The sequence below is a fragment of the Neovison vison genome, chromosome 4 (assembly GCF_020171115.1).
Source record: "Neovison vison isolate M4711 chromosome 4, ASM_NN_V1, whole genome shotgun sequence".
Lineage (NCBI taxonomy): Eukaryota > Metazoa > Chordata > Mammalia > Carnivora > Mustelidae > Neogale > Neogale vison.
In genome coordinates, this window is record NC_058094.1 from 25,698,607 (window position 1) to 25,722,893 (window position 24,287).

Consider the following 24,287-nt stretch of genomic DNA (forward strand, 5'->3'; position numbering starts at 1 on the left):
CACTCCTTATCCTATTTCAGTTTAAATTTTTTTTTAAGATTTTATTCATTTATTTGACAGACAGAGATCACAAGTAGGCAGAGAGGCAGGCAGAGAGAGAGAGAGGAAGAAGCAGTCTCCCCGCTGAGCAGAGAGCTGACAGGGGGCTCAATCCCAGGACCCTGGCATCATGACCTGAGCTGAAGGCAGGGGATTTAACCCACTTAGCCACCCAGGTCCCCCTAAATCTGTCTTAATCAGGAATTTCTTTTCAGACCTCCTCTTAATCAAGACTAAGTTTTCTCAATTTTATACTTTCATTATAGTTTGTATGTTTCCATTATCCCAGTTGCGATATTATAACTAATGCTGTGTAATTACTTGCTAATTGACTTGGTCAGTACCAACTTGATAAATTCGCAGGGCCATGTATGTCATTTGCAAAACTATATCCCCAGAATACTGTCCATATTAGCCACTTAATAAACACTTGTGAAATGAATATCTGTTTTTCATGGACAACAGCATGCAATTGTGAAACAACCTAAGGCTTTTCTTTTCTTTTTTCCAAGTTAGAGACATCTATGCATGAACTACAAATCTACTTCTTAGTTGGGTGACCTTGGGAAAGTTACTTAATCTGAGTCTCAGTTTCTCTTTCTGTACAACAGGGAAAACCATATATGACATTGGGTAATTTGTGAGATATAAGTAGATCACAGCTGATCTCAATTAAGGCTATTAACTTTTTCAAGCTGTAAATTCTTAGAAGGCAAAGGAGGTGGTGTTGCTTTAAATGATACACATCACAGAGCATCAAAGTTAACCATAACCCTCAAGAACATCTGATGAATAAATTAGTTACTAAGTAATTTATAGTTATATTTTCTTTCAACTAATACAGAGGAGTGTCAATAAATTCCAACCTCCATTTGGAGTTTTATTTATCTTGGATCTTCCTCAAGTAATTTTTTGCTTTATCAATAATCCCATACTCTTTAGCATGGTTTATTTGCCAAAATGCCTTCATACTATATGCTGATAATTTCAATATGAGAAGAGAGGATAAATAAAATACAGATATTTCTAGCAAAAACAGATGATGTTTAATTTAATTCAATCATTTGGACAGAGCAGTAGACTTATATAAAGGGTATTTGCCATTTTCAGAAATATTTTTTGAGTGTAAAGTCTTCAGCACTTGTTTTCCAGGAATTTTCTCAATTCACTAAACGATTCGCTTGAGTATTTCTGTGTGTGTGTGTGTGTGTGTGTGTGTGTGTAAAGATTTTATTTATTTATTTGAAATAAAGAGAGAGCAGGCTAGAGAGAGAGCACAATTGAGGGCAAGGGGCAGAGGTAGAGGGAGGAGCAGACTCTCCGCTGAGCAGGGAGCCTGCTCAGGGGCTGGATCCCAGGACCCCAGGATTATGACCTGAGCCAAAGGCACATTCTTAACCGACTGTGCCACTCAGGGGAACACTTGACTCTTTTCTGTTTTATCTACAAACACAATCTCATGGCACAGATTCCAAGAATAAATTCAAATAAGGCTGTAGTACAATTTTTGCATTAAAAGATTGATCAGTATTTGAATAATAGTATTATGACAATAACTTTAAAATACTCTCAGAACACTCCAATCCCATTTTAATCTTTGCTTTATGGAATATCAGAATATGTCAGGTTCTACAATTGTTTTATTTTAATCACATAAACTTTTCAGTCCATATATTAGTGTCATCTGTTGGTGAAAGAAGATAACTGAGTCTGGGAATTCTGCCCTTTAGATGTAATTATTTGCTTCAGGCACACAGTGAAGTGATAAGCAAAATGTTGTTACCTTGTAAATACATTTGGTGAATTACTATAAAAATTCTTTATTGCTTAAATTTCAACTTCTATTTTCCTTAAGAATGATAAACAAAATCACCACTTATTGTAAGCACCATGTATATTAATGATTAGTTTATAATTTGCTTTACTAAACATGATAGAGACTGTCTTCATTTTCCCCTGCAATTCAAACTCTTGATAGCTGGTAGAAGTAAATGCCTAAAAATTAGTCTAACTTAGCTAGTTCTAGACTGTCATATTAAATAACAAATTAATTTTAAAAGTTCAAATATGAAGCACTGTTTATTTTCTTAAAAATTAAGACTAAAATATGAATCAGAAATAGCATTTTTTTGTGGTGTGTTATATAATTATTTCAGTTAATAACACATCCTTGGCTCTTTGTCTTAAAATGGACATAGCTTAAGGACAAGTCCCAAGTTAAAGGGTTGAGAGAAGACAAAAAATGGAATCTATGCACAGTGGCTATAGAATTGGGATCTCTTAAACATGTGAAACATCTTCATACCTGTCTTCATGGGCTACTCAGTCTATAGAGAATGATGGGTAGTTTTTATTTATAAAAGTCCAAAAATCAAGGGAAATCCAAAGTGGGAATTTCCTGAAGGCGAGAACCAGCTTTGTTTTAGAACTTTATTTTTTGAGTTTTATTTTGAAACAGTCTGACTTCTTATCTGTCTTACAAATTAGAAATAGAAATAAATCAGCCACAAGGAAGGTACTAGATTAGGTCACGTATTAAGAATCCAACCAGTGCTGCTATTCATTCATGGACTCACTTCCTATGTTTTCCATTTTCAATTTAGATACTTTGTTCTGGGTAATGTTTATTTGTTCACTTAAATCAAAGTTAAATCTGAGTAGAAGAACTATTGAGAGCTTTCTTCTCTCTTTCCCTTCATTCCTCTAGTTAACTGCTTCCTGTGAAATAATTTGAAAACTGCTTTTTTCTCCTAGATATATAACTTTAGGATAATTGAAGTCCTGACCTTAATTATTTTTTAGGATGTGAGAGGTAAAGCAGTGGATTGATTCTAAGGCCACAAGTGGTAGTTTCATTAAAAGAATTTCCTTTGTTATTACTATATTCAAGGGATCGAATGCTCATTCATTTTATCAAAACTTATTAACCTCACCGTCTCTTGCAGCAAACATCTCATCTTTCAATGAAATGAATTTTCAAAAAAAACCACCCTCCTATTTTAGAATAAACTGTATATTTCAAAAGTACTTTTAAAGATTACTCAAAATTCACAGATAATGTATTTAAATTTTGCTGAAAATGAAAATATATGTCTTGGAAAAATAGAAAACTGAAATATTAGAGATCATTAACCTTGTCTACTGATATTTACAGTATTTTACAGATATCAGTTTATGGTGTGTTTTTAAATGCAGAGGAATCTTAAGGATATTGCCTGTTATTTATAGAAACCATTGACATGTAATTAATATTAGTTGTTTTTTTTTTCTGTTTTAGGTTTCATACTCTAAAGTAATTGTCCTAAACTAAAAGTAGATACTTTATATATGTAACTCAAGTTCTATATATTGTCAATGTATTTTTCACTGATTAAACTGACTTCATTTGAAATTTATCACTGATTTTTTCTTTCACTATCATGGAAAAATTTATACAGAAAAAATCATGTTCACTTAGGAAACACTCCCCAAAGTACCATATACCTATTATGGGTAAAAATATAAAATTTCAGCTCTGTATACACTTCTTAATTATAAATGGCTGTTGTTTTTGTAAAATTAGACCTATAGATTATTTTGGTATTTTTACTTACTGTCATTGACATTTTCCATATTATAGTGGCTTACAGGTATTTGGCTTAATATTAAATAACATTGCATGGATCTTACTAACTATATAACTGGGTTATCAAGGTAAAATGGAAACATACTTCATTTTTGTGTTGCAGTGGTTTTTAGCTTTTTATTTTGCAATAATTTCAGACTTTCAGTTAAATTGTGAAAATAGTACAGAATTCTCCTATACTTTTATCCAGCTTCCCATAATATTAGCTATGTAACCATAGCATAATTGTCAAAAGTAGGAAATTAACATTTGTATAATACCATTAACTAAATTATTGCCTATTCAAACCTGAATATATTTTAGCTCAGTAATTCATTAGTTTGTATTTGTATTAAAATTATTTATAGTATGAAATAATATAAAGGTAATGGAAAATTTAGAAAATAATATTGGGAAAAATAATTCTTAACCTCATTAAGTTCTGTTTTGCTATTTCTATATATTTTCTTGGGATTTTATTTACAGTGAAATTGGATTTTTCCTCTGAAATGAATATCATTTAAAAAATCTCATACATTGCAAGTGCCTGGGTGGCTCAGTGGGTTAAAGCCTCTGCCTTCAGCTCAGGTCATGATCTCAGGGTCTTGGGATCGACCCCCGCATCAGGCTCACTGCCTGCTCCCTCCTCTCTCTCTGCCTGCCTCTCTGCCTATTTGATCTCTGTCAAATAAATTAAAAAATATATATATTTTTAAAAAAATCTCTTACATTTGTATACTTGTATACTTTTAGTATTAACTAATAAAACAAGGCAGTAGAAGCAATCAATATCCTAACATATTCCTCTATTTAAAACTTGACAACTGTATGCACTTCTTATTATATTTTCAGGTTAAACAAATTGGGAATTCTAGCCACTCTCTCCAACTTAAAAAATATTCCCATTCATTACTGTGCTATATTTTTCTTATTTAAGTGGAAAAAAAAAGTTTCCACCAAAAATTTACACATATGTTTTCAGAGAAATGCTTCTGGTTTAGAGTTAAACAGATGCATCAAAGTAATGAGAGCATATTAATGAAACTTAATTTGTTTATTCTTATAAGTAGAATGTAACTTTGAAAAAGTCATATAAATGGTATTATTCTTAGCTTTAATGTCTATAAAATATGAGTAATGTTGAGTTTTAAAGTTGCTAGAAAAATTATATAAAATATTTAAATTTTTCTAATACAAAGAATGAAACCCAATATCTTTTGGTAAAATTTGGTTCCTTTCCATACTTCTGTGTTACATGTGTTGAGAGGGAAGATATTTCCTTTTATTGTGACACTTTTTGCAAGGAAAAGAGACATCTGTATCTACATATACTTCTTAAAATCTAAAACATTAAAAAAGGTATTAAGATAACTGTAAATTTTCCTTTTCTCCCCCTTTTATAGAATTGCAGAGTAGCTCTTGTGGAAACCCGGGAGTTCCACCCAAAGGTGTATTATATGGTACGCGGTTTGACGTTGGGGACAAGATCCGCTACAGCTGTGTTACTGGATATATTCTTGATGGCCACCCTCAACTCACCTGCATAGCCAATTCAGTGAATACAGCCTCCTGGGATTTTCCTGTTCCTATCTGCAGAGGTAAAGAAAAAAATGTTTATTTTTATGCTGATTGAATGTTTGTTTGACATGATAAAAACATTTTAAAAGTTAGAGTTGTAATCTGACAGTGTAATTGCAAAATATGTTTGCCATTTGGTGCTTATTCCTTTTATAAAATTTGAAGATTGAAAGAAATCTACATGTTTATGTATACATATACTACATGACAAGTTTAGAAAAAATGCTTGTCAAAAAATGAGACAATATTACTTGTGAAATGAAACAGTTAAATACATGTCTATATACATATTTATGCATTGTGTATAAATGTGTCTTTGTATTTATGTTAGAAAAACATGAAGTTTATGATGTTCAGAAATTTAATTTAGTCTGTCAAAATCATAATTTTGTTTTCATTTTGAAGTATTGATTGAATCTATGAATCTTTTCAAGATATCTGGTGGAAGACTTCATTTGGGAATTTGTGAAATAATGCTATATAGTTTATTTAATTGATACTGATAAAGATTATTTGTATTATGGGGAAAACCATAATACTCTAATGGGGACAAAGTTTCAAAGTACAGTGCCTGCAAGATGCATGTTCAATGGAAGCCGAATTCATGGATGAATCTTGCCCACAGAAATTTTAGAGACCTTTATCATTTTCCGTGAGCTTACTTTTTGAACAAAGGGAAAGACAAATGAGTTGTATCTCTTTTATCTTTTGGCATTTGCTTCCTGTATGAATGGGAGGTAGGAATGTCCACCTGCTGGTCTCAGTTACTTTGTAGCTTCCTTTCCAACATGTGGCTGCCAAGTACAAGCAGGGAAGACTCTTGAAAATCAGACACAGCTGACTTCCTATCTCGGCTTTGACAATGACTATGGGAGTGACTTTAGGCAAATCACATCAACTCTGAGATTCATTTATTTCACTTAACCAATGAGAGAGAAACAACAACATCTTTTCCATTTGTTGTGAAGATTAAAGAAGAAAACCAATAACTGCCACTTAATAAAATATCTGCCATGCATTGGCATTCTTAGTGTTGGTGCTACCTTTGCTTCTCTTGCAGTTTCTACTCTGCTGTTTTGACTGATGCTATTTCTGACTACTATTAGCTACCATTTATTGGAACACTTAGAACACCATTTGGATGTGATAGCGTACTAAGAAATTTCTAAGTATAGTCACTTTTAAATTTCATAACAATACAAAACTGAAGTGCAAAAATTTTGGAATAACTGCTCAAATTTCCTCAGTAAATGTCGAGAACTATAAAGAGTCAGATTTTACTCGACTTGCGAGTTAACAAATTTCTCTGCCACAGTTTCTTGGGTGATGGTAGAAGACCCCAGTTTCTTGGGTCAGAAACAGAGGAGAGTTTATTATTCACAAAACTGTCACCAGCCAGATTATTAACATTTGTGCCAGTTTGCTAAGCCCTAATTCTTATAGAATGATATAAAAGAGTATGAGGAACCTGCACATGAAAAACCATGAGCTTAGGGAAAATGGAATGCTTTGTAAATTAGGATGTCTGCCCTTTGCTCTGGAGGGCACCCCTCTTTCTCTCCCTACAAAGTTATAGGCAAACTTGCCCTTTACTCTGGTGGAAGGCACTGTCCCCTGAGGCTGTTTGTTGTACCAACATCTTTGTAAAGATAGTTTAGTACAAAGAGCAGAAGGACGGTTGGAATCTCTGCTTACAAGATGTGAAGAAATGTTAGGGTCCATGGAGAAATTTCTCTCAGTTTGGGGTGTGGTGGGAATGTTAGATTTGAACCCATTCTGTTTAGCTACAAAGCCTAAGTTGTTACCCTTTTGACACTTCACCAAAATTATTTGCGTCTCTGTTCAGAACTATTTTATTATAAGAAAAGAAATGGAGTTTTACGTTTGAATCAAAAGACTATCATCTCTTTCAAAGCACAAAACTTCCAAAATCAAAAGGATTTATTAAGATTCATAAAACCAAGAAGTCTCTTTAAGAGATTTCTGTGGAGCACTACCAATTCTGGCTAAATGTTACTTCCTGTTGTTGGGCTCTGTATTCATCTTAGTTCCAATAAGAACGTGTGGAACCAGAAAGATCTGAGTCTAAATACTAGGTGTGCCCCTTATTCAGTGACCCCTTACACTTACACTTTGCCCCTTACACTTTGAGCAAAAAAGTACATTAATTTTGGAAACTATTTTTTAGCTCTAATCGGATGAAGAGAGAGAAATACGAACATCACAGTACTGTTAGAGTTTAATTTGATAGCATATATAAAGTACCAGATGCATACTAAGTTATTATTTATGCTAGCTCTGTCTACCCACTTTTCCTTAGCATGTCTTACCATCTTCTCCCTAAAGGAAAGAATTACAGTCAACAACAAGTGGGTGGATAATATCCATGATCTTGTGTCCAAGTCTAACCCTAAAACCAAAACTTTATCTTGTCATTGCAGTTTTGTTTGTTTTCCCAGAGTGTGTACTCTACTTCTCACCCCCAGATTTCTTTGGGCTTATTTCCTTTGACTTCCATTTTTAACCTCTGTGTTTTTTTCTATTAAAAAAAAAATGATACCCACTATTTTTGGAAATTCTGCCTGTTCAACCTCAATCTGCTAAACTTGCCTTTTCTTCTCTTTAACAAAGATACCAGTGAATAAATGTACTCATTCACTCATTTATTAAGGCCATATCCTGTGTAAAGCATTATTTTGTGTATTGAAAATCAAAAGATAATTAAGAAACACGTCTTGCCTTTAAGAAGGCAGTTCTAGTGGGTCTGATCATTATGTAATCAGATAATTACAATAATGTGTGATAATTGCTTTAATATCAGTATCTGTGTATGTTAGGCACCTTGATAAGGATGAGCTCAATTTCTCTCAATTGAGTGGAAGAAAGTTCAAGTAGGGACAACACTTTAAGAGAATATTTCACAAAAGACTGGCTAAAAATAAAAACTACATAGAGCAGGAATATTTTCAATGAGTTGATAATTTTCCTTTCTAGCCTTAAACGTAATTCTGGTGTGTTACTAATATTCACTGGCTAAAGGTAGAGTCAATGAAGTCAGCCTTCATAGAGCACCTGCTCTAATTTTCTAAGGAACAATTTATCTCTCATTAAGCATTTTTTTTTAAACTTAAAGAATAGGGGAATAGAGAATTTGGATTTTGTGTGGTTGTCAAAAGAAGATAGACATTTAGACTGTAGCCTCCCTCCTCTGCTCTTTGCCACTTGATAGCATACTGATTCTTTAATTTATAACTTTGCAGGGGGCTGATAACCCTGTAATGATCTGCTTATTGCTTCCCCTGGAGTTTACATAGTGTCTCTCCTTGATGAAACCCTGGCTTTTAGAGAATTCTTCTGACGCTTCCTAACAATGATAGTTTAATTAAGAAAAACGAGTGCCATATCAACCTAGAGGGTATGGTGCAAGGGTTTTTGTGTTTGTTCACAAGCAGGATGAATTTTATCAACACCATCTGCTAGTATTTGAAAAAGACAACTAACTGCCTGGTGCTGAACTACACAATATTCTATAAGAAGTGAAAGTGAATTCCTATGCTGTAAGTCTTGGGTTGGAAATGCCTGGGACACGTGCCTTTTATGCATTCCCTCCTTTGATAAACATTTCTATGACATTTATTCCCAGTGAGTTGTGATGTGGCCCCAGAGTCCTTCTCAACTCAGTGCTCCCAATATTCCTTACTAATTAAGAGCAGTTGACAGACAAGGTGAATGGATATGCTATTCCTAAATTTAAACATTCTAAAATTTGTAATGATATTCTATATTCAGAGTGGCATTTGATATACATACCCCAGGGCAAACTAACAAAACTATTTGTAAAATTTACACATAAATTATAGTTTTATTTTTAAAAAATATTTTATTTATTAGAGAGATAGAGAGCACAAGTAAGCAGAACAGCAGGCAGAGGGAGAGGGAGAAGCAGGCTCTCTGCTGAGCAGGAAGCTTGATGGGGGGCTCAATCCCAGGATCCTGGGATCATGGCCTGAGCAGAAGGCAGCTGCTTAACTGACTGAGCCACCCAGGCACCCCAATTATAGTGTTTTAAATGAATGGAAACCTTGGTCAAAAAGTCAGATCATTTGATGGAAGAATTAACCTATTAAGATTTAAGTCATCAATCATAAAATATTTAAGGTTGCTCTAGGATGAATTCTAGATTAATTAAAGAAAATTTTAAAAGAGTGTTATATTTTAAAAAAACAGTATTATATTTTCCTGAAGGTGTGAGTTTATTTATAGCCCAAAGTAAAGATCTTAGAATCCATAGAGGTTTCAGGGAAAGCAATGATCAATGAAGGGATATGATGTTGTCAAATGTTGACAGAGTTTATTTTGATCTGACAGGAGAGATTCTTTTGGGGGAAGGCTTCTGTGTTAGTGATGTAGATGTCATATAGTCAATTGGTGCCAAGAGACATGAACCAAATATTTGACAGGACAGATAAGCAAAAGGGCTAATGAGGGAACTGTCACTTCTGACAAAGCAAAAGAAATTGCCATTAGCTACATTAGCAATGAGGAATGAGAAGGATCTTCCCAGTTTTGTTCTTGGGAACAAGAGTGCCTTCCACAACGATGTGGTAAAGAAAACAGTTGATGGAAAGAAGGGCAGCAGCTTGTTTTGTCAGAGAATAACTGAAACCCCTACTTTAAACCTTGGCAAAAATGTGTTACTAAAACATGGAATTGGAAAGAGCAATTAGAGGTAATAATTGGAGAAGGGGATAAAGGAAGGAAGGTTTAGTCTGATGCTTCTATATGCAAATTATACCAAAGCCTTCCAAAGAAATAGTGATTTCAGACAAGGTTAGAAGTAAACCAAACAGCCAAAAACAAACAAACAAAAAACCAAACCCCAAAACAACAACTAGTAATGTTGAAAAGAAGTAATGCTTGTAAAGGATACATTGTGAGGTTATTGGAAGGATATTCATTCACCCCTGCTCAGTACTCTGGAAAACTTCTCAAAAAAGCATTGAAAAACAGAAAATGCCATTTATTCTGTGTATTTGCCCTGATTGCACACTTATGCATGTGTAATGCTGAAACATGATATTCAGAAACATGACGCTACATTAATAATAGGCCTGATTATTGATAAAACCTAAGTACAAAAATAATTAAGTATGAAAACTGGAAAATATTTTATTGACTTGAGAACAAAACACATAAATAACCTAGTGTCAGGCTTCTATTCATTTCCATATAGTGCTTAAACATAATACTGAGCTGCAAATTGAAAAGTGAAAAAATATTTTCTAATATGAGATTTTTCTATGCTAGATCAAAACAGCATCCAGTGTTGGTTTTTCTTTTCTTTTTTTTAATAATTCCCTGAAATGTTAGTTTTTAACATTTTTATTCTTTTGAAGCTAAAATCTTTACTCCCCCTTTTTAAGATTTGAAAACCTAGTAAATTGCCTTCTTTTTTCTTAAATCCATTCCCAAAGGAGAAAATGTTTAATTGTAACTCCCTGAATTATGGAAAGTATGGTGTTAGTGATAAATTGTCCTAGGCAAAAAAAAAAAAAAAAAAAAAAAAAAAAGAAAAAGGAAATTAAATTCATTGTTGAATATCAAAATGTCATGGGCTACACCATGCATTAAGTATTCTTTTTGAAAACTGGGGCTATTATTGTTTAATTTAGCTGATTTCCAAAAAAGTTATTGTGTTACATTTCATTATTGATTGATTGGTTTAGAGAGCACAGACATATGAGCAGTGGGGGTGCGGGGTAGAGGAAGAAGGAGATAATCTTAAGCAGGCTCCATACCCAGTACACAGCCTGAGTGGGGTTCTACCTCATGACCCTGAGATCCTGACCTAAGCCAAAATCAAGAGTCAGTTGTTTAAGTGACTGAGCCACCCAGCTGCCCCTCCGAAGATGTTACTTTAAAATATTATCTCAGGAAATATTTTAGCAGACATAGTTTCTCCACCACACTTTGCATTATTATCCAAGCAGTATTATTTGGGCACCAAATCTTGCTTTTTTTAGCCCTACCATTTATACTCCTACAGGGCTCTGGTCCCTTTGTGTGAACTCCTATATTTGACAGTCATGAGGCAAACATTTTTAGTATGCCTTTTAATTAGAAAGGAAGTTAAACATGTATTACATGATGATAGAGTTATACCAGTACCACGAAGACTGTCAAGCCAAGGAATGATTAGCAATTGTCCATGCTACTTTCTCTCTCCCTGGAAAATGTAGGCTGTTCTATCAGCGATCAGGCCAACACTCAGTTGCCCTCTCATGTACTCTAATCTTGTTATGAATAGTTGTTTGTGTGATAAAATGCTGAAAATGTCCTGACTAAAGTATCTAGCATGATGGAACAAAGGACATGCGATTTGTCTTTGAGGGCACAAGATCTATGAGCTGATTTGCTTTCTTGCTATGCATTGCCTGGGTGTGTTGTTTCTTATGTCAGAAATTGAAAATATTTTTACCTATCTTAGGAACCGGTGAATGTTGAGATTAGCTTAAATGAGGTGATATTTAAAAAATATTTGTGCAATGCCTAGCACATAGAAGTTACTAAAAATTTCAAGTTAGTTTCAAATACATTTTAAAAAGTAATTTAAAAAATAATGTAGACATAATAGCTATCGCTTGTGTTATATATGTGTTCAATATATTTAAAAATATCTGTTGACAGTTAAACGTGTGCCTACAGCTCTGATATATTGGAGAATACTTTTTTAGTAACGGTAAAAAATCTCTGTAGAGTTTGCGCTGGACTAATAAAAGCCTTGGTTTGCTTTACATCTCTGTCACTGAGAAGGTATAGAAACTTTAAAACTAGATATTGAGTTTTCAGATCTTAGTTTTCTCACATGTTTAATAGGGGAAGTCCTCACTACTTTATAACATTATAATGAAAATCATATCAGGGAATGTATATAACATACCTAATCTATAATAACAAGTAGCAATTTCCTTATTTCTATCATCATCATCAAAACAGGTATTTGAAAACTGATAACACCAGAGAATGAACATATCTAGGACCATATAGGCAGTGGAATTAAATTTTTTCAGAGTTGCAGTGGTTAGGGGGAATTTTAAGCCCCACATTAACCTAGAAAATTAGACTAGGATCAGCAAATAATATACATTAGTGGTGAAAACGTGTTTCTCAAGGGCAACAGCACTTCTGAGGCATTCATTGCTGGAAGTTCTTATATTTGATGTATATTCAATAACTAAACTGATACATATTAAGAAATCATTATTTGCAGGGCACAATACTACATATAATGATAGTAAAACAACTCAGGCCTCGTGAAACTCATAATCTTTTGAGCATAGGATCTTTTATTTGGTGACCTAGAAAAGAGAGAATGGCATTCTTATGTAACCAATAGTGTTGGACTTCTATGTGTTTCTGATATTTAGAGAAGAAAATCAGGATCTTGTACTCTTACCATACAATTGTCCTGTTCTCTGATGCTGCAACTAACAGCAAACCATGACTTTAACATTCAGCTCACATATTATTTTCCCCATATGGCTTTATTATGCTGTATCTTTCTCCATTCAGGAAGCTATTCCTGCCCCCCATCTCCCCTGTATCAAATAACTCAAATATTTTTGTAGCTTTACTCAGTTGTCCAAGTGTTTTGATTCTTCATCTGCCATTCTTATTATAAACTATTTCATGTTCTTTGACAACAAAAAGACAGTCATTAGAACTGTATTTTTTGTGTGTTATAGGTTATAATAATATATTGTTAATTTGTAGGCATTTGGTTCTTTTTCTATACTGGAATGATTTCCATTTCTTTCTCTTTCTGTGTGATTCTTAGAAAAATACCAACAATGTATATTTTGAAAATCAAATAAAAAAGTTAGTTTCCTTTTCATATGACTGAGTCTTCAGATGTTTATGCATATTGGGTAGAATTTTGAGCCATACACTTCCACAGAAGTTTTGTTTGCCTGGGGTTTTTGTCTACTTGGGTTTTTTTTTTTTTTTAAATTTTATTTATTTATTTGAAAGAGAGATTGAGAGAGCATGAGAGAGGAGAAGGTCAGAGGGAGAAGCAGACTCTCTGTAAAGGTGGGAGCCCCATGCAAGACTCGATCCCAGGACTCCAGGATCATGACCTGAGCTGAAGGCAGTCCCTTAACCAACTGAGCCACCCAGGCACCCCTTGTCTACTTGTTTTGACAAAAAAACAATTTAAGATATTCTTAGTGAAAGTTCTAAATTATTTGAGGAAAGTGTATATTTTTGAAGATGCTACATCAAATCGTTTCATAATATTATTCCCCAAATAAAAACAGAATTGTTTTTTAAAGATTTTATTTATTTCCTTGAAGAGAGATCACAAGTAGGCAGACAGGAAGGCAGAAAAAGAAGGGGAAGTGGGCTCCATGCTGAGAAGAGAGTCTGATTCGGGGCTTGATCCCAGTACCCTGAGATCATGACCTGAGTTGAAGGCAGAGGCTTTAACCACTGAGCCACCCAGGTGCCCCTAAAAACAGAATTAGAAACATTAAGCAGTACTCATTTTCCAACACTTATCTACATTTCAAAACATGTAGAAAAATAGAAAATTATATCATCTTGGTGTGTGCAATGTGGGATCACAACTTAAAGAAAAAATGATGGAGTGTGCTTAGTCAAATAGCTGGTTTCATGTATAAGAACCTTGAAAAGCAATCCTATAATGTCATACTAGGATTTAAGCTCAGTGAACCACAGTGACGGCGATTTGGTATTTTGCTCTTTGTAAAGCTACCTTAACTCAAAAGTTAAGGCAAAATAATTTTGGATAAAGGAAGAAAAAGCCCACCAAAAACATTGGATAGTGACATAAGACTAAGATGTTATAAGTGACATAAGACATAAGATGTTAGTAGACTAGCTTTATATGAAAATTCCCGGTTTTTTGAGCTAAGAAAGCCCAGTAATAAGAATTTTTAAGTTCTTCTGGAAGAACGCTTCACACATTTTTGGTCTTAAGCTCTGTCTCCTCTGTTACAGCTTATCAGTCACTCATTGTCTTAGTAAGTTATGTTAAGGGTATGTATAGTTGAGCCATTCAATGATGACAGATCTTGCATATAGTTAAGAATGGATAACAAAATGAAATGCTTAAACTTGAATGCCTTCAAAAACTCTACTTTTTTGGTCTATTGCTTTAATGTGCTTGAAATCTGAAAATTTTATATAGTCATTTTCCTTAGGTTTTTCCAAAATATCTGACTCAACAGAAGAGAAATAATTTTATTTTTACTCTACAAGTCTTAAGTATGTAAAACTAGTATTGAATGTCTTAAATTTTGAGGGAGTCTTGAAAAAAATGAATATTTTGTCTATTATTTTTGTTCTTATATTTATGTCACTAATTCCTTGTATCCTGATTAATATAATTTTATTTACTGATCCTTGTGTTTGAGGTTACCATAGTATTCAAACTAAGTTAAAATACAAAGGTCATTTACTTATACTTGTATTTAATTTTTAACTAATTAAAAAAGCAATAAAACACGATACACATAGCAAACAAAATAAATTAAATGTAAACAAGGATAGCTATGTTAAGAGAAAATAACAGAGGAGTGAGATGAAACTAAGAGCAAGGTTAACGAACAAAAATCATGTTCTGTATTCTTACGTATTTGTTAGAATCAGCATTGTTTGATTTTAATCTCTCTGGGAACATAAACAGATTGGAAAAACATGATTACTTCATAGTCTCACAAAGTAAAAGCAAATAATTTGTTTTGGAAAAACCAGCTTTCAAAGTAGAGCAAGAAACTTATGCAGTACAACATAAGGAAGGTATAGTACAATTTAATGATCGATGGTCTTTATGATATCTGTAAATTTGAACTCAGAGAAAGAACTTTCAGGGGTTGCATCACATTTTTTTCCTTATATAAAATGAGGGTTTGCTATTGAAAAGATCTGTATCTTTTCAGTAGATACAAGGACTGTATTCCTAGAATCAAAACATCATGCCTTATATCACTGCCCAAAATTAATGATCTATAACTCTTTCTAGATTTAGTTGCAATTTTTTTTCTTATTTTCAAAATCTGAATCTTTGTTTTTTTATAAATTTGGAATAGGCCATTGAGAACAGAGCCAAAATCACAAAATGTTTCTGCATTAATATGACCTTAATTTTCTTTGAGTTTTGTCATTGAATAGGTGCTTAATTTCAAAATAACTTAGTTTTTATATTTACACCTTTTACACAGAAAATTCAGTATGGTGTAATTTTTAAAGACTTCATGCTTAGCAATAATTTGTAAGTACTTATTTATACTGTATCAGCTATCCCAAATTTTCTGAAAGTGTTGTATGACTGCAATCTCATAACCTTTTCTAAAATGGCTCCTGGGGCGCCTGGGTGACTCAGTGGGTTAAAGCCTCTTCCTTCAGCTCAGGTCATGATCTCAGGGTCCTGCGATCAAGCCCTGCATCGGGCTGTCTGCTCAGCAGGGAGCCTGTTTTCCCCACTCTCTCTCTGCCTACTTGTGATCTCTGTCTGTCAAATAAATAAATGCATACATTAAAAAAAATGGTTCTTGATGCTGAATTTTTGTATCTATAATTGAAAATGCTGATTCTAAACAATGGTAATGAGGTCATTGTTAATTTAATTGTATATTTGGAACATTATCATATTATAAAATATCACACCTCAATTAAAGTATTTGGCACGTTATTGTTACACTCCTAAGTTTCTCTCAAAACACATAATTTGATGGTTGCAATGTTAATAATAAGATGTGAAAGTTATAGCAACCTATTTTCATATTAAAAGTGAGATAACATCTTTGTATTTATTGTATTTACTTAATAAATACCTATTACTTCACAATGATAAAAAAATATACAACAGTTGCTGATTTTAGAGATCCTACAATGTCTAGGATGTACACATAAATAACTACATAGTATAGTATAGATAGCTCCTTCTACTGCATCTCTCAAGACAGGTTTAAATAATAGGTACAAATAATATGTAGAGGCAGTTGAGGATTTGTTTTGGTGAAAAATTAATATTGATGAAGACTTGAAAAATAACTATTAATATTGATGAAGACTTGAAAAATAACTGATAATATATTGTATTTCCTTTTTATCTCATAGCACTTAATGAAAACTTTCTTTGGGCCAGAGATAGTTTTGAAATCTATGTGTAATAACAAATTTAATATTCACACTTAAGCTTTACAGAATGATTACTATCTGGATCTCCATTATATAGATAGGGAAACAAAAGCACAATGTGGTTAAGAAAATTTCTCAAGATTGCATAGCTAGTAAAAGGCAGAGCTAGATTTGAATTCAAGGAATTTGACTCCAATACCATTTTCTTAAACTCTTTACTATACTCTCTTCCTCACTGTCTTGATTATAAATTTTTTTCCTTCCACGTTTTCTTAAGTTTTGCCTATGCAGTTGCTTAACACTTTCATTAAATTAAGTCTACCAACCACACAAATGTCTTAATTTTATAGCAATCTACTGTGCTGAGCTTACTGCCTTATTCCTCTACTAATTTCAATTAAACATTTATTAGTAATAGCCTTTCCTTGTTTCTTTGTTCTTTACCACATTTTTATGTTTTCAAGCTATTTCAATGGTAGAAATAGAGAAAGAACTTTTCAGGGCTAGGGAGCAAATGTATTTAGTCATATATAATGTGCATAGTCATGTGTATGTTTGTAGCTGTGGTGATGTAACACTTCATTTGTGGTGATGGAAAATGAGTTGACTTTGACTATTGGAGACAGATGTAGAGAGGCGAGATTAAAATTTCAACTGAGAACATTGGTTGAAATCATCTTTTGGAGCATTTTGAAGTCTAGACTAAAGAGCATTTATCTTATCCTCTAGACAGGTGTAAGCCATTAAGTATATTTGAAAGTGTGATATCAAGCATTTTTTTTTTGACAAGATAGCAACTGCTGCTCATGTAAAATCCATCATAAGTGAGAGACCATCAGCAATGGGTACAAGGTTTGTGTCTTCCATTTGCACACACTAAAACATTTGAACAGAAGTGGAAGATAGTTGAGAAAAGTTTCTATCTGACGTCTGTTTTGTGTAGGATGCTGCAACACAATACCATAGACTGGGTGGATTATAAACAATATAAATTGATTTCTCTTGGTCTGGTAGCTACTGGGAAGTCTAAGATTAAGGCACTGGTAAATGTCCACATATGACTTTTTGGAAGACCTATACATTCAGTCTACGCCACCATCTAATACAGCTAATATGTATTAAGTCCTCGTCATGTCCTGAGGATATATCTAAGCATTAGAGTATATGAATTATTTCATTTTATCTTATAAAAACATACCAGTTAGTCATGAATATCTCATTTTAAGAATCCACTGAGGCAAGTGGAGGTTAAAAAAAAGCTTGCCATATTTCACACTGGTATAGTGATTAAAATCTAGTAAACTAGAACCATTTTCTGTAGCATTTTTCTAAGATTTTAGAACCTGTGTAACTTTCCAATGATGGTTAAGTTTTTCTATGCATAATACTCTGTTATTAAAAGGAGGACTATCCTTATCTCTTGTGAATGGTGAGTGAATCTACCAAAAAATGACTTAGACAAATCAGGATTTATCCCCTGGGGCATCTGTAATTGCTCAGAGGATAGGCTAAAATTTCTATTAGCAATAACAAAAAAATTGAGTTGCTCTTGATATCTAGCTTAGTAACTAGTAAACATTTAGTTAGGAATATGCTACAGTTAGCCTTGGGGCATTTTATCAGAAAGGCCATCTGTAAATTTTTTTGAATACTATATCATTCCTTTCCCACAAGTTTTAACATATTTTGTATATGATCTGTTCTAATTCTACATCTATGCTCTGAACAGAGCATATTATTTTTAAATCAAATTGAAGATTTTCTTTTAAAATATAGAGGATTTCTAGGTCAGAGACTAAAGGATATTATGTGGCATGCGGGGATAGATTATTTTATGGGGACATTTATTTGATTTCTCTTTTTAGCAATTACCCATAATCTCAATGGGAGTGTTCATTTATATGGGAATAATTTGTTTTCCTGAATCCTTCTAAAGTTTAATTAAATTTAATGTTATATTAACAAAGTGGATATTACAAGTTATAGTTCGTTTTCATATGCTATTGATATGTAAGGTCCAGGGAAAGTTAGTTTCATCCAATGGAATAGAATTCTTCTATCAACTATCAAAATTTAGAATTCTTTCTAGACTTCTCATGTAATCCATGTATGTGGCAGGTGTTTAAAGTGCCATTAAAGATAGAAAAGGAATAAAGAAAAATAGGAAAGAGAAAATGTAAAAATATTTCAAATATTGCTAAATGACTGAAAACTTTGTGTATGTTAGCCTTTCATGTTTATTGTATTAAAAATATCATTAAAAAGTATATCACTATCACTTGCACTCTTCCAGCTGAATCAATAGAAATGATCTAAAATGCATCAGTGAGGGGCGCCTGGGTGGCTCAGTGGGTTAAGCCGCTGCCTTCGGCTCAGGTCATGATCTTGGGGTCCTGGGATCGAGTCCCGCATCGGGCTCTCTGCTCAGCAGGGAGCCTGCTTCCCTCTCTCTCTCTGCCTGCCTCTCCTACTACTTGTGATTTCTCTCTGTCAAATAAATAAATAAAATCTTTAAAAAAAATAAAATGCATCAGTGAACAATTTATTATTGAGGATATGTTAAACAACCTTGCTGAGTCTCTTCTGGATAATCATAGGAAAAAATTGAGTAAGATTATTTCTCATGTTGTTATAAATTACTATTCCCCCAATTGTTTCCCAATAAAACTTGTTATCAAATAACATCAATGAACAATTGAAAGTATTTGACTCTTAAAGAATATTTATTCTATCAATTTGTGTTTTCAGAGAAATCTAGGTAACACTTCACTTACAGTTATTATAAATGTGTTAATACCATCATTTCTCCAGTCTCTAATACATGGTTTCTTTGGTGTTGCCTTTGCTGAACACAAGTGTGTTTTGATTTGCTGATAGGAGGTGAAGTTTTCATTTTATAATATTTTGACGTAGCAGCTAGCAGAAATGGTGGGAAGAGGGCATTGTTTTCCATCATTTGAACAATAATGTAATCAGTTTATATCCCACAGCATTAATCATGTGAACTTTAAATGTATTTTCTATTATTTTGTAAGAACAAATTATTAGGAGAAGTAGTTTAATCATTTAATGAGAACTTCAGTCTGTGACATTGACTTTTCTTAATAAAATTTAGTCTAACTCCTTTTACCCTCATGGATCACTCAACTGAATAAAGATATTATAATAGACTTCTTTAGAGATGTTTCAGATCAAGTGACTGTAGGTTAGGAAAAAAGAGTAAAGGCTTGAGAATTATTAAGAAGTCATGACAGTTTTTCATCTTATTTAGGATATAAAATTTGACTAATAGGGCTTGCGTCAGTTAGAAAGGCTAGGTCATATGGCTATAACCCATAATTCTACACTTAAAGTATCTTCACAAAATGAAGGTTGAATTTTTTCTCCGTCTACCTATCCAATACAAGTGATTGCCATAGTCATTAGCTAATTTAGAGTTACAGAGGCCATATCGTAGCAATTTTTTCCATAACTGCTATGGTAAGAAAAAAAAAGTGCATTAAGATATTATGTCTTGACATTTTGGTCAGGAGATGTCATAGGGTACATCCATTTTTTATTTCATTGGCCCAAACATGTACCATGACTATAAATATGCTGAAAGTGGTAGAGAAGTACAAACCCACCAAAGGCTAGAAGAAATAGAATATTTGTAAACATTCATAATACATACCATATATATTTTTAAATTAACATATAAAATATTATTTGCCCCAGGGGTACAGGTCTGTGAATCATCAGGCTTACAGATTTCACAGCACTCACCATAGCACATACCCTCCCCAATGTCTATAACTCAGCCACACTAACCCTCCTCCCCTTTGCCCAGCAACTCCCAGTTTGTTTCCTGAGATTAAGAATCTTTTATGGTTTGTCTCCTTCCCAATCCCATCTTGTTTCATTTTATTCCCTCCCTATTCCCCACCACTCCTGCCCTGCCTCTGAAATTCCTCATATCAGAGAGATCATATGGTAACTGTCTTTCTCTGATTGACTTATTTCACTTAGCATAATACCCTCTAGTTCCATCTGCACTCTTGCAAATGGCAAGATTTCATTTCATTTGATGGCTGCATCATATTTCATGGTATATATATCTCATATCTTCTTTACCCATTCATCTCTTATTGTACATCTAGGTTCTTTCCATAATTTGGCTATTGTGGAGATAGCTGCTGTAAACAATTGGGGGCATGTACCCCTTTGGATCACTGTATCTTTGCGTGCCCCTTCGGATCATTTGTATCTTTAGGGTAAATTTGTGTCTTTAGGGTAAATACCCAGTACAGAGATAGCTGGGTAATAAGTTTGCTCTATATTCAACTTTTTGAGAAACCTCCATACTGTTTTCCAGAGTGGCTGCACTAGCTTGCATTCCCACCAACAGTGTAGGAGGGTTGCCCTTTCGCTGCATCCTCGCCAACATCTGTTGTTTCCTGACTTGTTAATGTTAGCCATTCTGACTGCTGTGATCTCATTGTGGCTTTGATTTGTATTTCCCTGATGCCGAGTGACGTGGAGCACTTTTTCATGTGTCTGTTGGCCATCTAAATGTCTCCTTTGCAGAAATGTCTGTTCATGTCCTCTGCCCATTTTTTGATTGCATTATTTGTTCTTTGGGTGTTGAGTTTGATTAAGTTCTTTCTAGATTTTGGATACTAGCCCTTTATCTGATATGTCACTTGGGAATATCTTCTCCCATTCTGTCTGTTGTTTTTTTGGTTTTGTTGACTGTTTCCTTTGCTGTGCAAAAGTTTTGATCTTGATGATGTCCCAGTAGTTCATTTTTGCCCTTATTTCCTTTGCCTTTGGCAATGTTTCTAGGAAGAAATTGCTGCAACTGAGGTCGAAGAGGTTGCTGCCTGTGTTCTCAAGGATTTTGATGGATTACTGTCTCACATTGAGGTCTTTCCTCTATATTGAGTCTATTTTAGTGTGTGGTGTAAGAAAATGGCCCAGTTTCATTCTTATGCATGTGGCTGTCCAATTTTACCACCACCATTTGTTAAAGAGACTGTCATTTTTCCATTGGACATTCTCTCCTGCTTTGTTGAAGATTAGTTGACCATGATGTTGAGGGTCCATTTCTGGGCTCTCTAGTCTGTTCCATTGATCTATGTGTCTATTTTTGTGCTAGTATCATACTGTCATGATGATTACAGCTTTGTAATAGAGCTTGAAGTCTGGAATTGTGATGCCACCAACTTTGGCTTTCTTTTTCAATATTCCTTTGGCTATTTGAGGTCTTTTCTGGTTCCATATAAATTTTAGGATTGTTTGTTCCATTTCTTTGAAAAAAAAATGGATGGGATTTTTATAGGGATTGCATTAAATGTGTAGATTGCTTTAGGTAGAATAGACATGTTCACAATATTTGTTCTCCCAATCCATGAGCATGGAACATTTTTCCATTTCTTCAAGTCTTCCTCAAGTTCTTTAATGAGGGCTTTATAGTTTTCTGAGTACAGATTCTTTGTCTCTTTGGTTAGGTTTATTCCTAGGTATCTTATGGTCTTGCGTGCAATTGTTGATGGGATCAACTCCTTAATTTCTCTTTCTTCTGTCTTGCTGCTGGTGTGGAGAAATGGAACTGATTTCTGTGCAATGATTTTATATCCTGACACTTTACCGAATTCCTGTATAAGTTCTAGCAGTTTTGGAGTGGAGTCTTTTGGATTTCCCACATAAAGTATCCTATCATCTGCAAAGAGTTGTCCATGTGTTTGACTTCTTCTTTGATGATTTGGCTGCCTTTAATTTCTTTTTGTTGTCTGATTCCCAAGTCTAGGGCTTCTAATACTATGTTGAATAGCAGTGGTGATAGTGGACAGCCCTGCCATGTTCCTGACCTTAAGGGAATAACTCTCAGTTTTCCCCCATTGAGAATGATATTTGTTGTGGATTTTTCATAGATGGCTTTGATGGTATTGAGGTATATATCCTCTCTGCCTACACTTTGAAGAGTTTTGACCAAGAAAGAATGCTGTACTTTGTCAAATGCTTTCCAGCATCTCCTGAGAGTATCATATGCTTCTTATTCTTTCTTTTATTAATGTATTATATCACATTGATTGATTTGTGGATGTTGAACTGACCTTGCAGCCCTGGAATAAATCACACTTGGTTGTGGTGAATAATCCTTTCAATGTACTGTTGGATCCTATTGGCTAGTATCTTGGTGAGAATTTTCACATCTGTGCCCATCAAGGATATTGCTCTGTAATTCTCCTTTTTGGTGGTGTCTTTGTCTGGTTTTGGGATCAAGGTAATGCTGGCCTTAGAAAACGAGTTGGGAAGTTTTCCTTCCAGTTCTATTTTTTGGAACAGTTTCAAGAGAATAGGTATTAATTCTTCTTTAAATGTTTGGTAGAATTTCCTGGGAAGCCATCTGATCCTGGGCTCTTGTTTGTTGGGAGATTTTTGATGACTTTGCTTCAATCTCCTTACTGATTATGGGTCTGTTCAGGTTTTCTATTTGTTTCTGGTTCTGTTTTGGTAGTTTATCTGTCTCTAGGAATGCATCCATTTCTTCCAGATTGTCAAATTGGCTGGCTTATAGTTGCTCATAATATGTCTTTATACTTGTTTGTATTTCTTTTTTTTCCCCATTTTATTTTATTTAATTCTATTTCTTTTCAGTGTCCCAGCATTCATTGTTTATGCATGACATCTAGTGTCTGTGTAATATGTGCCCTCCATAATACACATCACCAGCCTCACCCAACCGCCCACTCCCTCCCTCCAAAACCCTCAATTTTTTTCTCAGAGTCCACATTCTCTCATGGTTTATCTATCCCTCCAATTTCCCCCAACTCACTTCTCCTCTCCATCTCCAAATGTCCTCCATGTTATTGCTTATGCTCCACAAGTAAGTGAAACCATACGATATGTGACTCTCTTCTTGACACATTTCACTCAGCATAATCTCTTCCAGTCCTGTCCATGTTGATACAAAAGTTGGGTATTCATCCTTTCTATTTTCTTTTTTTTTTTTTAATTCTTTTTTTTTTTTTTTTTAGATTTTATTTATTTATTTATTTATTTTAAGATTTTATTTATTTATTTGACAGAGAGAGATCACAAGTAGGCAGAGAGGCAGGCAGAGAGAGAGGAGGAAGCAGGCTCCCTGCGGAGCAGAGAGCCCGATGCGGGACTCGATCCCAGGACCCTGGGATCATGACCTGAGCCGAAGGCAGCGGCTTAACCCACTGAGCCACCCAGGTGCCCCTTTATTTATTTATTTGACAGAGAGAGATCACAAGTAGGCAGAGAGGCAGGCAGAGAGAGGAGGAAGCAGACTCCCTGCTGAGCAGAGAACCCGATGCGGGACTCGATCCCAGGACCCTGAGATCCTGACCTGAGCCGAAGGCAGCGGCTTAACCCACTGAGCCACCCAGGCGCCCCGGTATTCATCCTTTCTGATGGAGGCATAATACTCCATTGTATGGAGTATTATAAATATGGAAAATATCTTCTTTATATATCTTTACAGATATGGACTATATCTTCTTTGTCTTCCTCAAGTTCTTTCATGAGTGCTTTATAGTTGGGTATTCATCCTTTCTGATGGAGGCACAATACTCCATTGTATGGAGTATTATACATGTGGACTATATCTTCTTTATATATCTTTATAGATATGGACTATATCGTCTTTGTCCATTCGTCCATTGAAGGCCATCTTGGTTCTTTCCATAGCTTGACAACTGTGGCCATTGCTGCTATGAACTTTGGGGTAGAGATGACCCTTCTTTTCACTACATCAGTGAAATTTGGAATAAATACCCAGTAGTGAAATTGCAGGGACTTTCAGAGCTCTATTTTTAATTTCATCAAGAATTTCCACACTGTTGTCCAAAGTGGCTGCAACCAACTTGCATTCCCATCAACAGTGTAAAAGGGT

The 24,287-nt window shown here is 34.3% G+C and overlaps 1 protein-coding gene across 1 annotated transcript in view; it reads left to right on the plus strand.

The window, feature by feature from the left end:
- Positions 1-24,287, plus strand: part of CSMD3 (CUB and Sushi multiple domains 3) — a 1,253,935-nt gene that overhangs the window by 285,488 nt on the left and 944,160 nt on the right. Inside the window, exon 4 of the mRNA XM_044245069.1 lies at positions 5,047-5,241. Within this exon, the coding sequence (XP_044101004.1) occupies positions 5,047-5,241 (195 nt within the window). The remainder of the gene's footprint in view (positions 1-5,046; positions 5,242-24,287) is intronic.